General features: G+C 37.8%; 1 protein-coding gene across 4 annotated transcripts; it reads right to left on the bottom strand.

Moving 5' to 3' along the window:
* Nucleotides 1–1799: 1799 nt before the first annotated feature.
* LOC138152661 (zinc finger and SCAN domain-containing protein 16-like) lies at nt 1800–12343 on the bottom strand. Of its 4 annotated transcripts, XM_069076721.1 has the most exons (5): nt 12176–12336; nt 11878–12002; nt 10190–10661; nt 7923–8079; nt 1800–2824 (listed from the first exon to the last, which is right to left on the bottom strand). In XM_069076721.1, the coding sequence occupies exons 3-5, from the start codon at nt 10580–10582 to the stop codon at nt 2298–2300; spliced, it is 1077 nt and encodes a 358-aa protein (XP_068932822.1). In that variant the 5' UTR covers nt 10583–10661; nt 11878–12002; nt 12176–12336; the 3' UTR covers nt 1800–2297. The 4 variants fall into 4 exon arrangements, with proteins under 4 accessions (XP_068932822.1, XP_068932823.1, XP_068932821.1 ...); XM_069076722.1 differs by lacking the exon at nt 11878–12002 and having other exon boundaries at nt 10190–10583; nt 12176–12337; XM_069076720.1 differs by lacking the exon at nt 11878–12002.
* Nucleotides 12344–21078: the final 8735 nt, after the last annotated feature.

The following is a 21078-nucleotide window of genomic DNA, read 5'->3' as shown; positions in this document are numbered from 1 at the left end:
CAAGTCTTTGTTAAGAAACAGAACTTATGAACCCCAGAACTTGTGAACCCCTGTTGCTGTTGCAACAGGAAGGGAAAGAGATAATGACCATATATAAGAAGTACAAGCTGGGAGACAGCACAACTGAGAAGAGAACTCTTATGGTGGCAGAGTCGAGGAGAAAAGTTGTGGTCTCCCGGCACTCTGGTTTGTCTGTTCAGTCTGTGTTGGTTTTTGTTTGTGATACTTCGTACAGAAGCCCTGGGACCTTACTGGAAGCCCTGAAAGAGGATTTTCTGCTTACCTGTTTACAGAAATCCTGGAGGAGGGACTGGGACTTTACTGATGATTTGTGTTGACCTTTCAGACCTCGTTTGTGGGTGTTTGTTGATTTCACAGGCATATAGTGAATTGATGAGGGTGCCGGCAATGTATATGAATGTTGTCTTGACTCTATTAAGCTTTGTCTTCCCAGAAACAGAAACTGAAGGACTTGAGGTGGACTGGACGCTGTGGGCTTCAGTATGGAACTGGACAAGGAGCTGAGAACTGCTTTAGGTGACAATTGGGTATATTCAGGCAGGAGCTGGGACAGTGGAAGAGAAACCATGCTTTGGGTCAAGATGAAAAGACCTCTTTTGGGGTATTTCATACTGACTGAGAAGATCATGATTTACTGTGACCTAGGGGTGGAGAATTTTGACCTTTGTGTCCCTTAAGGATGATTGAATTAAGGACTTACTGAATGATATCACCATATGTGCATGTGTGCATGTGTGTCTCCTCTTCTCTGTTCCCACTGCCATCCCACAGGTTCTTATTACCACCAACTTGTAGTCAGCAGATCCCACAGGGTCCATATGGAAAGGTCCACAAAGGCAAAGACCGAACCTCATCTAAACTTTATTATCTCCCAAGTACTTAGCACAATGCTCTCAAATGTTTGAAATGACCAGTCAAGGAAGCATAAATTCAAAAGTAATTGTTCAGGAGTTTAAATAGTCTGTGTTAACCTGCTCTAAGTTATAGCCAATTCTAACTGGAACAGTAAAGTTGCTGCAAAGAAAAAGCAGATAAAAACTAAATAGAAAAAGATTTTGCATTAGTTGCTTTCAGGTATCTGTGCCTCTCCCCTCCTCATTAATGTAAATAGTTAGTAACTACCTTCATATAACCATATAAACATTTCACAGTGCCCAGATGACATTGTAAACATTATCTTGGATAAAATTACTAGGCATACAACTATAATTTCATAGGAAACAATACTATAATTGCATAATAATCAGCCTCTGATACTGTTATACCACCTACACATACACACAAATAAAATGTAATCTCCTTGAAGACAGAGATATCTTTTTATCCTGTGTCCAGCACAGTGCCTCTCATATATTAAGGTGTTTAATTAATGCTTGCTGAATTGAATTTTCAGGATGACAAAAAACAAAACATCAAAATGATACTATTGCCTAGACCAAACTATTTTAGTTTCACCTTTGACCTCTCACAGCTCTCTTGAATTCCTGCCACTGCTTTTGCCTACAGATCATATTTTTTTAATTCTCATCATATTCTCAGATGTTCACTACTGCCTTACTCTACCACACAACACAGGTGACCACTATTTTTGTCAACTTGTCATTTTCAATTTTTACTCTTTTCTCCAGTGCCCAAAGAAAACTTTTACAATGAAAAGGTCAAGCCCATTTGTGGACAAAATATAATTAGAATATAAAGTTTTAAGCATTATACAACTAAATATGATAATACCAGTGATAACTACTAGTATTACAGGAATTAAAACAATTTCGAAGCACTTACCATTGATTATGCGTTTATTCTCACAACATACCTGTGAATAGTGCTGAGATTAACTTCCACAATTTAAAGGAGAAACTGAGGCACAGAACATGACTTAGCTAAAGTCACACATTGACTTATCAATGCAGGCAAGATTGGAAGGCATTTGGGAAGAAAGGTTGAATGATTAAGGAGTATTAGTCTCTATAGCTATTCATTCCAGAAAATATTATGAGGTAAACAGCTTTCTTTAAAATAGATTTAAGGACAATGTTGGCCTTTTAATTTTCCTTCATTTTCCCTAGTCCCCATCTCTCACCATTGCCTCTCCCCACCAAATCGGTCTGGCAAATTAAAACAAACAAAAATACTCAGCTGGATTCTTTTATTCCAGATAAGGTTTCAATGGTTATTGATATTTTCCCACATAGGAATGTCTTAAAATCTGTCTCATTTTGATCTTGTTAGATCTTTGATCTAGCTTGAGCTATTAATGAAGGTTTCTATGATTTTCATCAATAGAACTTATTTGTATGGATTCTCTGATGTCGAATAAGAGCTGAACTCACACGGAAGGGCCTCCCACACTCATCACATTCATAGGGTTTCTCTCCAGTATGGATTCTTTGATGCTGAACAAGGCCTGTTCGACCACTGAAATCTTTCCCACACTCTTTACATTTATACGGCTTCACTCCAGTGTGGACTCTCTGATGTCCAATGAGATGTGAGCGCTGAATAAAGGCTTTTCCACACTCATCACATTTATAGGGCTTCTCCCCTGTATGGGTTCTCTTATGTTTACTAAGGTCTGAGCTATGACTGAAACCTTTCCCACATTCATCACATTTATGTCGTCTTTTCCCTATAAGATTCTCCTGTTGCCATTCTAATTTGCCCTCAGGTTCAAAGCCTTGTCTGAATACAGGATCCCAGGAAATGTGCCCACTGAGTCTGCCATATATATCCCCAAGTGATTCCATGTCTTCAGAAATTTCTTCCTTCTGAATTGATCCCACATCTTCAGTCCTAGTTTCATCATCTGAAATAATAAAGAGATTATGCAAATGTCACTTCTTCCTTATGGTAACCAAAAGTAATTTATTAGAAGGGCTCACAATGAACCAAATTCTAGAAAGCAATTTAGAACTGTGCCTAAAAGTTACTAACTGCATATACTTTGACTCAAAGGATATGATTCTAGGCACATAATCACAAAAAACCTAAAAAGAGGAAATGGACACATATGCAATATGTGAAGGACACAAAATAATTAAAGGGTCTCTTACTGTGGTAGCAAAGAATTGGAAACTAAGAAAGTGCTTTTCAGTTGGGGAATTCTTAAATTATGATTGAAATGGAATTTTTTTTTTAAGTAATCGGGGTTAAGTAACTTGCTCAAGGTTACATGGCCAGTTATTTTGTGTGGATGTTAAGTATCTGAGGCCGGAACTGATCCTGGTCCTCCCAGGGCAGGTCCTGGGGCAGGCGCCCTTACTCACTGTGCCACCTAGCTGCCCCATGAATGGAATATTTTTGTGATCCAAGAAATAAGCAAGATTATTTCAGAAAATACCTGGAAAATTTATATATAAACATGTGTATGAGCTAAATTAAATGAGAACCAGAAGAATTTATACAATAACAACTTTGTAAAGACAAAGAACTCTAATGGACATAATGACCTATCACAATTCCAGAGGACTAATGATGAAACATGCTACTTACCTCCTGAAAGAGGATAATGAACCCTGGGGTTCAGAATGAGACATTTTTTCAACATGGTCAAACAAACAAGATACATACAGGAAAATTCGGGGTAGTCTCAGAGCAAAGATAGTAATATGAAGGAGGATTAGGAAAGGTTTCTTGTCTACTTATTATACAATATACAGCGGGGAGTGGGGGTGAGGAGGGAACAACAGTGGAGAAGAGGGTGATACAGTATTGAACACTATGGAGGTCAAGAAGGATAAGAATTAAGAAAAGATTTGGCAATTAGTATCATTAGTTAATTTTGGCGGGAGAAGTTCCATTTGAATGACATCAGAAGCCAGATGGCAAGGAGAGAGAGAAGAGTAAACTATTGTACACAGTCCTGAAGAATCAGGAAACATATAAACATTAAAAGATCATTACAAATACCATTTTTAACAAGCACGGTCAATATATAATCTATTATTATTCCTCTACCTTGCCATTCAGACTTCGTTCACTCATCCCTCCACCCATCATAACCTCTGTATTAGCTATCTTCCCATCTCCATCTTGATGCCTTTGTGAAATAGTCCAACTCTATATTGTCCTTTTCTCATGTCCCTTTGCTCCTATGAGCAAAGGAGAATGAGTAAATTTGTTTTTGTTTGACTGCATATTGTTAGAAGAGATTTGTTTTTTTTTGTTTTGTTTTGTTTTCCTTTGCAGAGGGAGTATGGAGAGTTGGGAGGGAGAGAAGATGGAATTTTTAAAACTAAAAAAAAATATTACATCAAAAAAAAATAATACATCAAATTTAAAAACAACACAAGCCCAGGTATAAATCAACCCTGTCCCAGAATATCTGCATGTATAACAAGAACCTAGGAGAGCATTCATGGTCAGAGTGGTAGGAGATGGCAGTATCACAAAAGACCTATGAGGAGAGTATCCAGGAGGAGTGGGTTAACAGTGTTAAAAGCTACAGAGAGGTCAAGTAGGATAAGTATTTTATTTATTTATTTATTGTTCATTTTTTTCTTTTTGGAGGGCAATTGAGGTTAAGTGACTTGCCCAAGGTCACATGGCTAGTTTTTGTGTTAAGTGTCTGAAGCTGGATTTGAACTCTGGTCCTCCTGACTCCAGGGCCGGTGCTCTATTCACTGCACCACCTAGTCGTCCCAAGGATAAGTATTTAAAAGAAAAAAGCCAATGCATCCAGTGGTTAAGTGATCATGGGCAATCTTGAACACAAGAATTTCAGTTAAGTAGTGGGGTATGAAGACAGATTTCAAGGAATTAAGAAATGAATGGGAGATATAAGTCACTAGCTATCAGGAATAGTCTTTTTGAGGATGGAGGAAACATGGGAATGTTTGTAAATAGTAGGGAAACAGCCAGTAGACAGGGAATGACTGAAGATTCATGAGTAGGGATGGTAAAGGGGACAATCTATTGAAGACAGGCTACTTGTCTACCTGTACATGAAGAGGGCCACTTCTTCATGTGAAACAGGGAGAAGATAGGGACAAAAGGCATCTAAGTTATGTTTTGAATAATGTGGGAGTGGAAGAAGAGGGAACTCTTTGCAAATGGCCTCCATTTTTTCAATGACATATGAGGCAAGTTTCTCAGCTGAGAGAGTAGGAGAAGGTTTGAGGTGGAACAAAAAATGGTTTGGAAAAGGTAGACATTGAATTGATTATGGCAGTGTAAAAGGATTGTCTTGCCATAGTGAGGTCTCAGTACAGATTATCAAACAAAAGTGTAGTGGACCCAGTAAACAAGGTTTCAAGGTTTTATTTTTGTTAGCCATATGTACTCATTTGCTCATAGGAGCAGAGAGACATGAGAAAAGGACAATGTAGAGTTGGACTGTTTCACAAAGGCATCAAGATGGAGATGGGAAGATAGCTAATGCAGAGGTGATGTCCTATGAAAGATCTAATGGGTGGAGGGAGGGGTGAATAAAGTCTGAATTGCAAAGTAGAGGAATAACAATAGATTATAATCAGATAAAGGAATTACATAATCATGATTATGGAACACTATGATTTATGATAATATCAAGGGTCAATTTCCTCTTCTGTTAATCTGGGCAGTCTATATTTTTGTAAGTGTTCTTCCACTTCACTTAAATTGTTAAATTTATTGGCATATAATTGGGCAAAATAACTCCTAATAATTGCTTTAATTTCATCTTCATTAGTGGTGTATTCACCCTTTTCATTTTTTATACTAATGATTTTAATTTCTCTCTTTTTAAAAATCTGGCTTTGCCAATTACTACTTGTGTGACATTGGGTACTTTAGCCTCTCTGAGTTTCAGTTTCCTCATTTGTAAAATGAAGGAGTTTGATTAAGGAGAAGCAGGTCCACAGGGTATTGGACTTGGAATCGGGAAGACCTGGATTCAAATTCCTCCCAAGACCCTTATTATCTTTGTGACCTTTGGCAAGTCACTTAATTTCTCTGGGCCTTAGTTTCCTCATCTGTAAAAGGAAGACAGACAGAATATTGGTCCCCAATATTCCTTCTAGCTCTAAATTTGTGATCCTGATTCCAGACCTGGCTCCCTCTCCTGCTTTTGACTCCCTCCCCCCAAGTGTATGTAGCTATGGTGACAGGGAGGGGTAGGTCACACACAAATGATTAAGTTGAAGAATTGGGAGGTTAGGGTATTTGAGGGAGTATCACTTGTATGTTTAAGTTACCTAGTATAAGAGCAAGAAATGGGGAGAAGAGAGTTTGAAAGCTAGGCACTGAATTCATTAAGGAAGTAAGTGAGTATCCCTGATGATTAGGTGATAAATATAGACTGAATGAACCGCTAAGGGAGAGAGGTTATTGAGTGATGGTGGTAGAGAGTTTGGAAGGGGCAATGGGGAACAAAGGGTAATTCAATTCCTCCATCACAGGGAAGTATGAATACAAGTACATCCGGTTCTGGAAAGAGTAGTCAGGGAAGTTGTGTCATCAGGAAGGGAGCTAGGTCTCAGTGAATGTAAGATGGAAGAAGCAAGAAAGAAAAAGTTTTGGTTGGGTAGTTTTAGTGGAAGGGTTGGGTTGAAGGGTATGGGAATAAGTCCATGGGGGTGGAGAACAAGATCTGAACAAGGTTCAGAATCCCTGGGAAAGAGTGCATAAGAAAGGATTTCTGGAAGTATGCTAATCACTAAGAAACTGGTTCAGGTAAATTATCATTGTCCACAAGTGTTTGGCTTCAGGTGGAATTGTCCCAGGACATGAGGAACAATTGTGTGTGGCTAGAAAGGAGGATAGAAAACATAAAGAGGTACATGGAAGGTACCTGGGTGGAAGCAGGGTGATCCCTGTGAAGCTGTAGGTGGCCAGATAGGGTGGCTTGGAGCTTGATGGAATAACACAGGCAAGCTAACCCCAGTGGTGGAGTAGCATTTCCTATCACTAGGGAAATTTTCAACCAAATGAATATGTGTCTGTCTGGTATGTTACTTACATTGATTAAATGCTGCCAAGATACTTTCCAACTCTAAAATTCTATAGTTCTGAGTGGGGATCTTGAATGGTCAGGAGTCATGTGGAGGGTCCTAGGCACAGGGGAAATGGTAGGGAGTATGAGGGAAGGAAGAGAACTGAAACTTTGCTTGTTTATTAGCTTTAAGCTTTTACTTTAAGCTTTACTAGCTTACAGAAGCTCTAAATTAGTGTTTTTTGATAGATAGGGCTATAGAAAAAAGTTACAGAGATCTCATCTATACTGACTGGAGCTGTCAGCCTAACATATCACTCCCCTCTAAAAAAAAATCTACTTTCTTATAAGGGAAATTTAAAGGAATAAGAGCTATATGTTTTTATACTTAGAGAAATTATATAAAAGTATAAGGTGTGCTCAATCCATTTTTGTTTGCCCCTGGGACAAGTGGTCCTATTTATTTGGAAGACAGCTTTTAATCCTCATGGAGTATTGAAATGTAATTCTATGACTTCTAGAAATAGAAATCTCACCTTCAACTTTTATTTATTTATTTTTTTGGAAGGCAATCAGGGTTGACTTGCCCAAAGTCACACGGCTAGTAATTGTGTCAAGTGTCTGAGGCCAGATTTGACCTCAGGTCCTCCTGACTCCAGGGCTGGTGCTCTTATTCACTTCGCCACCTAGCCACCCCATCAACTTTTTAAGGGTAAGAAGAAGCAGGGCACATATAAACATAAAAACATTAATAACATTTTTTAAAACAAGCACAAAGACCTCTAATGAATCCTTGATGAAATAATGATTTTCACATCTCCTATTTCTGCCTCCCTGTTATCTTGCAGATAGTAAGTAGCAGAAGGTAAAGCCTTCTGTAATGACAGAAAAGAGAGGCAAGCAGGGGAAACTTTAGCTATTTATTAAAATAATATGCACCTGTTAGGATTAACCAGCTTTCCTACCTCTCCTACTACCAAATTTTGTTTATTACCATTCTCTTGTAATGGATAAAGCTCCCAAGATTTCCATTTCAGCTGGGCCTTTCTGGGGCTGAGATGGATACTTAGTGACTCAGTTGATGTTCTTGATGTTCTCATAGGTGCCATCTCTTCCAAGACAATTTCCCGTCTATGTCCGTGGGCTGGGACCTAGAAACAATAAAAGAGTTGATTTATGAGGGGATCACTCAGAGTTGGAACTAAAAACCTCTGAGAAAAAGGGTAAAAGAAACATTTCCTAGGGACCAAGGAAAAATGGTAATTTTTAGGAGTCACGTGTTTGGGCCTCAGTTTTTTGATCTGTATAATTGGAACAATACTTACAATATCTATCACAGAGGGCTGTTTTAAGGAAAATACTTCCTAAACTATACTATACAAATGTTAAGCTACTAAAGAGTAATGAGAGCCTTATTCAATACTGATAAGCTCTAAGGAAAAGAAACAGGAAGTGACAAAATAAATAGCGTTAGCTGATCCATCAACAGTTTTGTAGTGTCAATGGATTATTCTCATTGCTATAATAACAAATAATCATTGAAGTAACCTTATTTGTGAACTCCAGTATTAACTTCTATCACTGGATTCTCCTCTGTAACATTTCTTTCAAGGTGATCATCCAACCCCTGCTTGTACAATCAGTTACTGGGTAGACATGGTGTTACAAAGTTATCCCATTCCATCTCCAAACATATGAAAAAGGTAGGAAATTCTTCCTTTTTTATAACCTTTAAAAAAGTTTTATTGATGTGTGTTTTTAAAAAATTTTACAAACATTTACAGATCACTTCATAAGAGATCCTTTGTCACAAAGTAAATCAATTAAGTAAAACTACAGAGACCCCATCTGAAAGTAAAGGCAACCTTTTACATCTGAGCATCCCCACAATTTTTTTTTCTAAATTAATAGAAATCTATTTTCTCTCTTTCCTACTTCCCCATTCCATTGAAGAAAATGGAGAGAAAAACAAATCTCTGGTAAGAAATACGCATAGGCAAGCAACAAAAATTCTTTAATGGATGTATAGTTATAGATATATATATATATATATAACTATATGTCTATATAGACATATCTATATCTCATTCTGTACCCTAAATATGTCACATAGCCAAAATGGACAATATGTTATTCATAGATCCTCTGGAATTATGAATGGTCAATGTATTGATCACCATTGTTACCATTTTCAAAGTCGTTTCTAAAGTGGTGGTGTTGTATAAATTGTTTTCTTAGTTCTGTTCATTTCTTCTTCAGTTTATACAAGTCTTCAAAATTGTTCATTTAATAATACTGATATTATACCATAAATTATTCTTCAGGTTCTCCTTGCTTCACTATGCATCTTTCCATGCCTTTTTGAAGCATCTATTACAGCAAAATATTACTTCATATTCATATAATACAACTTATTCAGTCATTCCTCATTGCTGGATATCCTCTTAGTTTCCAGTTTGGGTGTTTATTTTTTTTTTTTGGGGGGGGGGGGGTTGGCCACCACAAAAAGAGCTGCTATAAATATATTTGTAACAAATCTTTTCCTCATTATTCTATTTTGGGTATAAACCTAGCAGTGGTATAGCTTGATCAAAGGGCAAGGCACTGTTCTATAATTTTTTAGTGTGTAATTCCAAGTTGCTTTCAGAATGGCTATTATACCCATTTGCAAGTCCACTAACCGTGCATCCATGTACCTTTTTTCCTATAACTCCTCCAACATTTATCATTTTTCTTTTCTGTCATCTTTGCCACTCTGAAAGGTATGAGGTGGAATCTCAGAATTGCTTTAATTTGCATTTTTCTAATTAGTGGTGACTTGGAGCATTTTTTCACATGGCTATAGTATGAATTTCTTCTCTTGAGAAGAAATCTGTTCATAGACCACTTATCAATTAGAGAATGGCTCTTTTTCTTATAAATTTGAATCAGTTACTTATATACCTTGGAAAAGAGATTTTTATTGGAGAAATTTGCTGCAAGGTTTTTCTCCCAGTTAATTACTTTTTTTAATTCTTATCTTTATTAGATTTGCTTTTTCAGAACTTTTGCCTGCTGATCCTAGTTCAGTCCATCTAGGAACATGAAGAACTAGCCTAAACCCTCTTCCATATGATAGTCCTTTAAATATTTGGAGAGATCAACTTTCCCCTGCATTTTCCTTTCTAGGTTAATATCCCAGTTCCTTCAAACATAATTCGTATTTCCTTTAGTCTGGACTCTGTTCTCCCCTAAAACAAATCATACCTTCCCCTTTCCCACCTGGTATTCTGGCTCATCAATTTCTCTTTCCAAATCCTCCAGGACAGTTACTGCTTCCTCTCCATTCTCTGGATGATGATCCTGTACCCAGGTCTGCAGATCCTTGGGTAGGATAGTTAAGAACTGCTCCAATACCAAGAGCTCCAAAATCTGTTCTTTAGTATGCATCTCTGGCCTCAGCCACTGATGGCAAAGCTCACGAAGTCGAGTTAGAGCTTCACGAGGCCCAGGTGTTTCCTGATAGCAGAGCTGCCTGAAATGCTGCCGGAAAAGCTCGCTTGTGCTGTGATTATGTTGCAAGCTCGATTCTTGCTCCCAATAATGTGCTTCTTCTTTCACTAAAAAAAGATGCTTTGGCTCTTCCAGAACTTCAGGGTTAAGGGGTGTGGCCATTCTAAATTTGTATAGCAAAAGATGGGTCACTATATGTCTATAATTTAGGGAGATCCTTTTCTGTTCTTTGAGGATACTCCTGAGATATAAGAAACAGTTTAACAGAGAGAATGACAAAAGTTAGTACAAACTTAGAGGCGAGCTAATAAAAAAAAAACACAAGTTCACTACTTGAAAGTAATTTCAATTGGAAGAGATCACTGAATAACTAAACAGGTAGCTTATTGAAATTGTGGGGAATTCATCAGTCAGTTTCACAGAAAATTAGGAAGGGAAGGCATCTTAGGGATCATTTAGCCCACTCCCTCATTTTACAGATAAGAAAACTGCCCAGCAAGGGAAGCGATTTGTCCAATGCTTCACAGCAAGTTTGTGGTAGAGCCGGTACCTAAGTCTCTTTACTCTGGAAAATGCCTAGGTGGCAAGGCTGGCCCTGGAGGCAGGAGGACTTAAATTCAAATTCAGCCTCAGCCACTTTCTAGCAGTAAAAACCTGAGCAAGTCAACTTCACCTTGTTTATTTCAGTTTCCTCATCTGTAAAATGAGCTGGAGAAGGAAATGGCAAACCACTGTAGTATCTTTGCCAAGAAACCTTCAAATGAGGTCACCAAGAGTTGGATATGACCAATCGACTAAACAACAACAAAAAATCGTGAAAGTGACTGGAATAAAATCTTACAAATCCAAAAATTTTACTCCAATAATGTAAACAGTTCCTTGATTATTGAATTCCTGAGGAGGGAGTAGACCTGCAATTTGATTAGAGAACTTCCATTAAAAAAAAAAACCAAACTTTCCCTTTATCAAAGCAGATCGGTAATTATTGTGCAATTTGTGGTATTAGGAGTTGACTGATCTACTAATAGGTTAAGTGCTTTCCACAGCTTATATCATAGGAACCCAGGTCGTCCCGATTCCACAGCTGACTATCCACTACATCACACAAATTTTCTATAGCTTAATGTCACTTCCTCTTAATCTGGCACGTAACAGGTTTTATGCCCATTCTGCAAAAAAAAAAAAAATACTCGTTTTTCTTCTCCCCATCCCAGGGGAAGAACTATGCGGGCAGGGAAATAGAAAGCGGGCAACGCCGAGCTCCACAGAAATGAAACGGCGGGAGGGGGCGGGGGGATTAGAAAGAGGGAGGGGGAAGAGAAAAAGGGAGGGAGACAGGGGGAGGAGGGAGAGAGAGTGGGGAGAATAGGGTGAGAGAGGCAGAGAGGGAAAGACAGAGACAGAAACAGAACACGAAAACCTCGGTCTCAGAAGAGCTAAAGACCCTTCTATGCTACCGCTAAAGGGCGCAATCCCCTCTCATTGATAGGTGCCTGACATCCGCCCCAGGTCTTCTGAGCCCAGAAATCTTCAGAGGTTCTGATGCACAATTGTCTGGAGGCGCCTGCATCTGCAGCATGCACTGCAAAAGGAAGAGAGGCGGGGCCAGAGCCTTAGCGGAAGCCCCAGAAATAGATACCAACCCTAATCCCGCTTTCTCGGGATTTTCTCGGCCTTTTGTGCAGGCGGGGCAGAGAAGAGATAGAAAGAAGCTACTCCATACACCTTTCCCAACTCGCTACACATCCCACTCACCGCAAGGAAGTAGAGATAGGGATTAGAAGATTCAGTTCCAAAAAATGGGCGACAAGAAAGCAAAGAAGGCCACAAGCCACCTTAGGCACTGACAAAATAATGATTGCAGAGCGGTCTACCAATCCAAGCTAAACCTGGTGAAAACTCGTCATTTCCGGATCTCTCAAAGAAACACCTCGATTTACTCATCCCGCCCACTGTCCTGATTGCAAGCCGAGTCTAATTCTGCAACTATGATTAGGGTTTTTTTCCTTCTAATTAAGACATGTCTGGTGTGGAGGAGTTTTTGTTCCTACTTCTGAATTCTCTCGCGCTATACATTTTCTTTCCCTGCATCACTTATGGTGTGACTCATGGCCCAAAGTCGCTGCTTGAAAGCATATATATTAGAATATTCTACAAATTCAATGTAACAAATATTCATAAAGTAACTACTATGGAAGAGGTACCGTCTGTTACAAAGACAAAAAATGAAACAATTCCTTCCTCAATGGCTTTAGTTTATATGCAAGATACACATAGATAAATGAATATTAAGGGAGTGGAGCAAATGGTTTATCTTTCTATAATGGATGATTCCTGAATGAAGTAAATAAAATTTGAGTAGGGACTCAGTAACGGCTTCCCCTAAAGACTGACATCTGAACTGAGGTAAGGATTGAAGGAGGCAGAGAACATAGGATCTAGAAGTCACTTCAGAGACCATCTAGTCCACTCCTTAATTTTACAAATGAAGAAACTGAAGCCCAGAGAGATTTAGGGCATTTGCCCAAGCAAAAAACAAAAACAAAAACAAAACAAAACAGCAGAGCCAGAATTTGAAACAAAGTCTTCTCCCAAACCATTGCTCAAGTGTGTGTGAGCAAAGGCATCCACACAGAACAGTTTGCTAGGATGGGAAAGTTAGTTGGCAAGTTTAGCTGGAAGACAGTGTCTACAAAGTAATGTGAAATAGGTGCTTGATAAATAATTGTGAAGCAGCATTGAACCATCATTGAACTATATTGTCTTCTTGGGTAATATGAAACATCTAGGGCTAGGAGAATTTTCCACCAAGCAAGGAATTGAAAATCTTTTGCATGAAGAAAATCAATATCAATAGGATAAGGGAAGTCTTCAATTAAGGGAGAACAGGGTGAATTTTTGGTACACCAAGACATTATTGGTGGAGCTGTGGATTGGCCTGGAAAACAACTTGAATTATGCTAAATGTTAGTTTATATTCACACCATTTGAGCCAGAGATTGTGCTGGGAGATAATTTTACTCAAGCCAAAAACTCACAGTAGCACTTGTGGTACAAAAAACTAGAAACAAAATAGATTTGTATCAACTTGGGAATGAATGAACTGTTTAGCATATATGACTGTAATGGGATATTACTGTACCATAAGAAATTATGAATAGGAAGAGTTCATAGAAGTATGGGAAGATTTTTTTTATGAATGGATAGAGGGAAGAACCAGAAAAACAACTGCAATAATGTGACTGGAAAGAAAAACCCCAACCAAATGTTGCCTAATTAGAATAACCAAATTTAGTCCTGCAGAAAAGTTGAATGAACCTTCTTTCTAGGGGTGGGGAACTATGGTAAGGGAACATTTCATATGCTGTCAGACTTAACTATGTTGCTTGGTTTTGTTGAACTATCTTGTTTTCTTTTAAATTTTTTAATTTACAAGGATGGCTTACTTGTGTAGGGAAGGAGGGAGAGATATCTTGAGAAATGAAGGTTATGTAAAAACAAAATATACAATAATTTAAAGAGCTATTTGACTTGTTATCCTGGAACCAATGTGAGTGGGATTCTATTAAAAAAAAACACACCATCATCCTGTCTTCCTCAACCTTTTCCTTTTTTTCTTTCCATTCCCTATTCTCCCATTTTACTTTCCTTCCAAATTCCCTCATCTTCTTCCCCTTTTTTTTCCTTATCTTCTCTATACTCTCATTTCTGCCTCTCAAGTCATCTCCTTCATCTTTCCTACAGCTGCTTTCCTCTTCCAAATACAAATATAACTCTCAAATCTGGTGCCTCTTCCTACTCTGACACCCCACATCCTAACCCATTATTGCCACCATCCTCCCTACAACTGGCTCATACTCAAATTTTGCTTCATATTTCAGCCCTCTCAGCATAATAGTCTGGCAAGTCCCCTGTAATTTATTATTACAGTATAATCTTCATTATTCTTAAGTGGGTTATCTATTTTATGAATAATAATTATCTGCAGAAGTTTTAATAGTGGATGCCACCAGTATAGTAGCCTTCAGCTGATTAGTTGAGAGAATACAAACTCATATCTTATTGTCAACCTGTTATCAAACCTAATATAATGGAATAATTAAGCATGCATTCTTGAAGCCTACCTAACCCATTTACCCTGTCTTAATCACAGACCCAGGTGAGACTGGTTGCTTGTGAGCATTTTCCTGTTTTTCTCCTTATTCTGAGAATTGTTTTTTGCAAGAGAAGACTATTTCTCTTAAAAGAAAACCTACTGTGGGACTGCTATTTTGGGGCGGTGGGCAGGGGAAAAACGGGGAGAAAATTTGTAACTCAAAATCTGGCGGGAATGAATGATGTAAATCACAAGTTAATAGAGCATTTGGAAAAAAAAAAAAACCTACTTCCCTTCACCTGTGTGGAAACATAAAGTTTTATATCTCACAGCAGTACAGGTAAAAACTTCCCAGGAAGATTATATTTCTTAGACTCCCCAGAAAAATCCAACTAATAAGTCTATACTCATTTTTCAGAGGAGTACGAGATCAGTACTCAAATGTCTACAGTATTGCCCCATAAATACTGGATTTCAATACCTGAACCCAGCAGCAGAGTTGATTTTCTCAAATGTAAGTTGTATTGAATAGCATGCTTCTCAAATTGTTTATATCTATAATTATAATATTATAAATTAGAACTAGAATGGAAGAATCACATGTAACTGGTAGCTACAAAAGAGGGGTGGGTTTGGGAAGAAAGATGAGTTCTGTGATGTATATCACAACACATCCATGCCTACTCATCCTGTGCAACTTACTCCATCATATCAAAAGCAAAAGAGAGGGGAGTGAGGCTCTTATTCACTGTAAACTGCCTAGGAGTTCAGAATCAGTCAAGGAATGCTTGCTATGTTCACAAGGTCATCTGAATACCAGGTTGTGAGCATGCTGGGGAAAGTAGAAGATTTTCCAAACTGCATTTGCAGATGCCTGAGTCATTATAATCCTCCCAAAGTATTGACAACATGAGGGAAGGGGTTGGAAGTTTGGGGAGTAGTATTAGGAGAGGGCAAAGTTGGGGAACATTGGGTGATTATAACCAAGGTTAGTGAGATTGTGTTGGTGTCACAGGCACTTGGGTATATAGAACCTCCTCTTTGGCTAACCCTGTTCTACCTCACATATTTACCTCAAGAACAACATGAGATATTTTATCAAAAGATTCACTTAAATCTGATTAAATTATATATACAAAACTGACCTCATCTACCAGTTTAGTAAGTCTTTAAGGATTTTAAAGTGACTTCTAGTTCTAAATTCTATGAAGAACTTTTTTTTAAACAATTTGAATGGTCAGAAAATATAATAGACTGTATTACTAGAAAATGAGTTTCTTGTTACTGGGGAAAAAAGAAACGTAGTCTATACTGCAAAAGGGATTTGTATTTTGGGTAGTGAGATATACTAGTTCTTTTCTAATTCTGAGGTCATATAGTATTTTTTTTGATGAATGAAAGCTAGTCTCTGTGATTTTCACTATGTACAAATGTTGTTCTTACTGTCTCTTTATAATTGTCTGTGTGAGTGTGTATGTTATCTTTGTTCACCTGTATTTCTTCATTTTCTCTGGCTTCCTGTTGGTTTATCTTGTTTCTTTTTTTCTCTTTCTCTTAACACTCTTTCTACTTCCTTCTTTCCTATAAATCCCTGTAGCACTCATTACTGATATGGAGTTACATACATATAAGTATATACAAAACATACACAAGGTAATTTCAGGAAGAAGAAATGAGAACTTCAGTAGTGGGGAGGAGAACAGTTTGGATAGCATTTGAGCTGAGGTTTAAAGGAAACTAGAATTTCTAAAAGGTGAAGATGAGAAGAGGAATGCATTCCAGTCTTGAGAGACAGCTAGTGCAAAGCCCAGAAATTATGTTAGAGGCAGATTGTGAAGGATGTTAAATGCTAAATAGAAGAATTTGTTTAGGGCTAGTTTGATCTTAGGGCTAATAGGGAATCGCTGAAGAAAGGGAGCCACCGTGTGGCCAATATGTTCATGAGCCTGTCCACACTCAGGCCAGCCTTTAGAGGATTGCCATATTAAGCCCACACTCAAAACCTTTAGTTAAATTTTACCAGAATTTGAAAATAATTTAGGTACCCAGAATTGAATAATACCTAAGAAAATCGTACTATATCAATTTAATGGGTTTTTAACTATGCTATAAAAAGTGACAAATGAGCAGTGGAATATGTACTATAGTCAAAGGTCTAGAACCACCAGAATTTTCAGACAAAGGGTTCACCATGATAGTATTGACTTGCCAGTGGAGAAATGGGGTGTGTATATGGATTGTAGCAAAAAGAATTATTTCAATATTATCCAGGAAAGCCTGTTCAGGATAAGGAAGGTGGAATTAAAACGATGCCACATCAGCAAGCTTTTAGGAGAGTTTCAACAATATGTTTTCACTAGAACTTGATGTGGTTGAACCTTAAATGTACTAGAATTGTGAAATAGAAACTATGCCTAGCAAAGTGAAACTATAGATTCCTCTGGCTACTCACAGCAGTAAACAGAAAGAACAAGAAAAAGGAACTGACATTGTAATGACCAGATTTGGCCCTGGAGGAGAGTTAAAAAAATGTGCCCTGTCTCCTTCATTACAGAGCTGGAGGACTTTGAATGTCGAATAGTACATTTACTATCAGACATGGTAGATGTGTTGCTTATATCTACCCCCCCCCCCCCCACACACACACACACACAATTTCTTTAAAATCTTTGTAACAAGGGAATGTCTACTAAATAGGGCTAGGAATATATATATATATATATATATATACATATATATATATATATATATGTATATATATATATATACACACACACATACATACATACATACATACATACACACATATGGGATATATATGGAAATGAATGTAATGTAAAAACAAAAAGAATTCATAAAAATAGATGACTTTTTATACTCAAAAGGTTGCTGGAGCTTGAACCCTGTTAATTTAATCTTTAGAGAACCTAGTGTCACCTCCATACCATGATGAGGCTTTGGAATCAGATGTTAGTAATACCATCTATCATGTGGAACATATGTATACACAAACATTATTTTATTTATAAAATGAAAAATTTTCCCCATTCTTGATTTTAAAATTGGATAAATTGAAATTTGGTAGTTTTTGCCTTCCATAGTCAATAAATATTTTTTTTCCTTGGTATGGTATTCCTCAAATGATAGTTTTTCCAATCTGTGATCAGACCTACTGATCAACATTAATTTTTAATAATGAACCTGTCCAGTCCATTCAAATTTATTCATTGCTTAGATCTGGGGTTTGAACTCCTGAATAGTTTCCCTTCCAAAAAATCAAATATTTTCCCCCACTTTTTGCCTTTCTTTCCCTCTCTTACACTTTTTCCTCCCTCCAACTAGTAGAGGTAGTGAGGCTTATATAATAAAATTATGTCAATCAATAAGAATGTAACTTCTGTAGAAAAAGATCATTTTTTCTGATTAGTGAATGAAATTGACTTAATGACTTATTATCTATTTTGTTAAATATGATGAATTTCAGATGTGTTGACTTGGGTCTTAGCAAGCTCTTGGAGAAGGTTTGGCCAGTTATTTAACCCTTAAAGTTTATTGATCTCACTGCTCAAAGTCTATTAAGTATGGGAATTTGGGGGTACTTGGTTCTGTCTCAAAGCTTTTTGGGGGGGGAAGGTAGGGCAATTGGGGTTAAGTGACTTGCTTAAGGTCACATGACTACGTTAAGTGTCTGAGGCTGGATTTGAACTCAGGTCCTCCTAACTCCAGGGCCGGTGCTCTATTCACTGCGCCACCTAGCCACCCCTGTCTCAAAGCTTTAATAGGAGTCTTTTCCACAGTCATCTTTCTTTAAACAAAAATTACTTGGAGAATGAAATCTTTTCCAAGCTTTTCATCAACAAACAGTTACCAAGCCACTATTCATATTTAACAAATGGTTTAACTGTCAAAAATCTGGAGATTAAGAAACAAATAAGTGCTTTTTCCATCTTCTGCTTTTTCCCTCTCCTGTTTGATGAAACTATAACCTGAGTATGGGTCTAGCTAGAGAAATGGGTTATCTTTGTGTTTTATTTGTGTTGGTGGTCATCTGGATTGTTAGGTGTGTTCCCTTGATTGGTGATGTCTCCTTAACCACTTTCCTTTCTCTTGTGTTTATTTGGATACCTACCCCATCACATTTGATCCTGATACAGGTCATAGGTATCTCAGGCTCCAGGAGAACAACCACAAGGCCACAAATACCTCTTCTTGGGAACACCCACACCGAGACCATCCTAACAGATGTGAGCATTGGAGATAAGTGCTATCCAAGCAGAGTCTGTACTTAAACCAATATTATTTTGAACTGGAGATCAGCAACTCAAAAAGGGTTAAAAATCTTACTTTAATCAAACATATATATCACTCATTTAGTTCAGGGGGAAAAGTCAGCACCCTGAACTTCAGAAAATATAAATAGAAATTACAAGCAGACAAGAAATACAGAGAAAATAGCACAATTTAAATGACCAACAGACAGGGCTTCTAGCCGTCTGACCATTATATACATATATAGTTAGTTACCATAGAGAGAAGCACCAACATCTGGGTTTTCAAAGCCAGGGGGCTCAACAGATACTCAGTTTCATCTGGCCAAATCACACAACTCTTCCTATGTGAGCCCCAAAGCAAAACCTAACCTCAAGAGTACATCTATATAGCCTTCTTCAGGGTCAAAGGACATCACAACCTTTGTGACTCACTGCCTAATTACAAAGTAACAAAAGGTGTGGGCCTTCCTGAAAAAACAAGCATCCCCTAAGCAAGTTTCTCTTGTTGGGCTCCAAGTAAGGCCCATTAAGAGGCATGGAAGGTCTTCAAATTCCCTAGGCCTATTAAGGGGCAGGGAAGCTCTTCAAATTCCTTTACCATTGCAATATTACACAAAAATCCTCCCTAAAGCATCTATGACAGAGAATTTGCTATGTCACAAGGTAGCCCTTGGATTTTGGAGGGCTTTGATTGCTAGAAGGTTCTTCCTTATGTTGAGCCAAAAATCTGCCTCCCTCTTAACAAAAGCAGAAATCCATAGACTATATAGAATATGAAAAATTCTTCCCCAAGGCAGCCCTTGATACCTCTGGAAAGGTTATAGTCAAGTATACTTTCTCTGAGACACTCCAGCAAAACCGAAAAAGAAAAATACTGGTAAGCTCCTTCTTACATCCTGGACTAGACAAGCAGACAGTCAGGAGACTGTGGGTATATTGAGTTCTGAAGCAAGTGTGGTCATATTGTTGATAAATCTTCTGTTGAAGTCAATGAGATCTGTGATTCAGAAACACCCAGGCAATGTAAGATATGGGCCCCTCAAGGTATCCTGAAGCAGCAGGTTTTCTGATATATACACCCAAGCCAGGAAACAAACTAATACCTGGTGGGTAACAGTGGAGAATAGAGGTGAAGATAGGGTTGAGGGCAGTATAAGAAGTAGAGGCAGAGCATAGGGAAAGTGATTGAGGCAGAAGGCAGCCTTATTAGTTCCTAAGCAAGCTTTCTTTCCCAGGCCAGAAAAAAGCAGGAGGTACTAGGACTCAGCAAGTTTATCAAAAATTATAGCAACACAGTGGCAGAATCATTCAGAATGCACCAGAGATAGGATCAGGACCCACACCTTTCATCTAAGAGTGTAGAATGAGTCAAAACTTGACACTGGCATGAAGTCCTATTTTAGGAACTTGGACTTTCCTTTACCAGCTTCATTTCAGTTTTACTACTAAATTTTTTGTTTGTGCTATGTATTTATTCTAAATCTTTAATGAAAAGAATATATCATGTCCAATTGCAGAGCCTTGTGACATGGTACAGTAAAATTCCTTCCAGGTTGACATCAATCCATTAATCCACATTCTCTATACAATGCAAGCAGTCATGTATTCACCTAACATTTTTTTCTTTTAAATCATTCAGCCTACAATTTTCTTATTTCCCAGATTTAATTTTGTTAATTTTTCTCCTTCCTTTTTTATTCCTTGTTACAGGGGATGGGACTCTGGGTAGGTGAAGTGACTCAGTATTCAAGAAGCAATAGTGATCACATTTAGAGCTATCCTAGCACTTTCTGCACTTGTCTTCCTAACCATTATGTTTTATTCATACCACAAATTAAATATATTTAACAAGAGAGAAAAGGGTGGTTAAAATATGAGAGAAGCTTGCATTGTGAATCTTTGAGAGTCAACACAACTGATCAATAAATCAAGAAAGTCTGAAAATATGTGCAATGTGTAACACCTGTGGGTCTCCAACATTTGCAAAGGGCTATGTTCAGCCACTTCAGCTCTCAACATTTTATCTTAGATTTCCCAGTGGGAAATTCTATTTAACCTATAATCCAGGTGTGTGCATGCTTTGGGACTCAGCAGGGAAGCAATTCGAGGACTGCAGGTGGGTGGGAGCAACATGAACCAAAAGACCCATGAGCTATGTGAGAAAATTAAGCTACATCCTTAAATTCAAAACATAGAACTCAGTACCTTCTAGGTAAAAATCTGAAGACTGTATAGACTCAGTTGAAACTTCAAAGTACCACCCAGTGGTTTTCATAGATATAGTAACATGC

The sequence above is a fragment of the Petaurus breviceps genome, unplaced genomic scaffold (genome assembly GCF_028583685.1).
Source record: "Petaurus breviceps papuanus isolate PSGF00001 unplaced genomic scaffold, PetGlider_PUasm1.0 90925, whole genome shotgun sequence".
Classification (NCBI taxonomy): Eukaryota; Metazoa; Chordata; class Mammalia; order Diprotodontia; family Petauridae; genus Petaurus; species Petaurus breviceps.
This window is presented reverse-complemented; position numbering and strand designations above follow the sequence as displayed.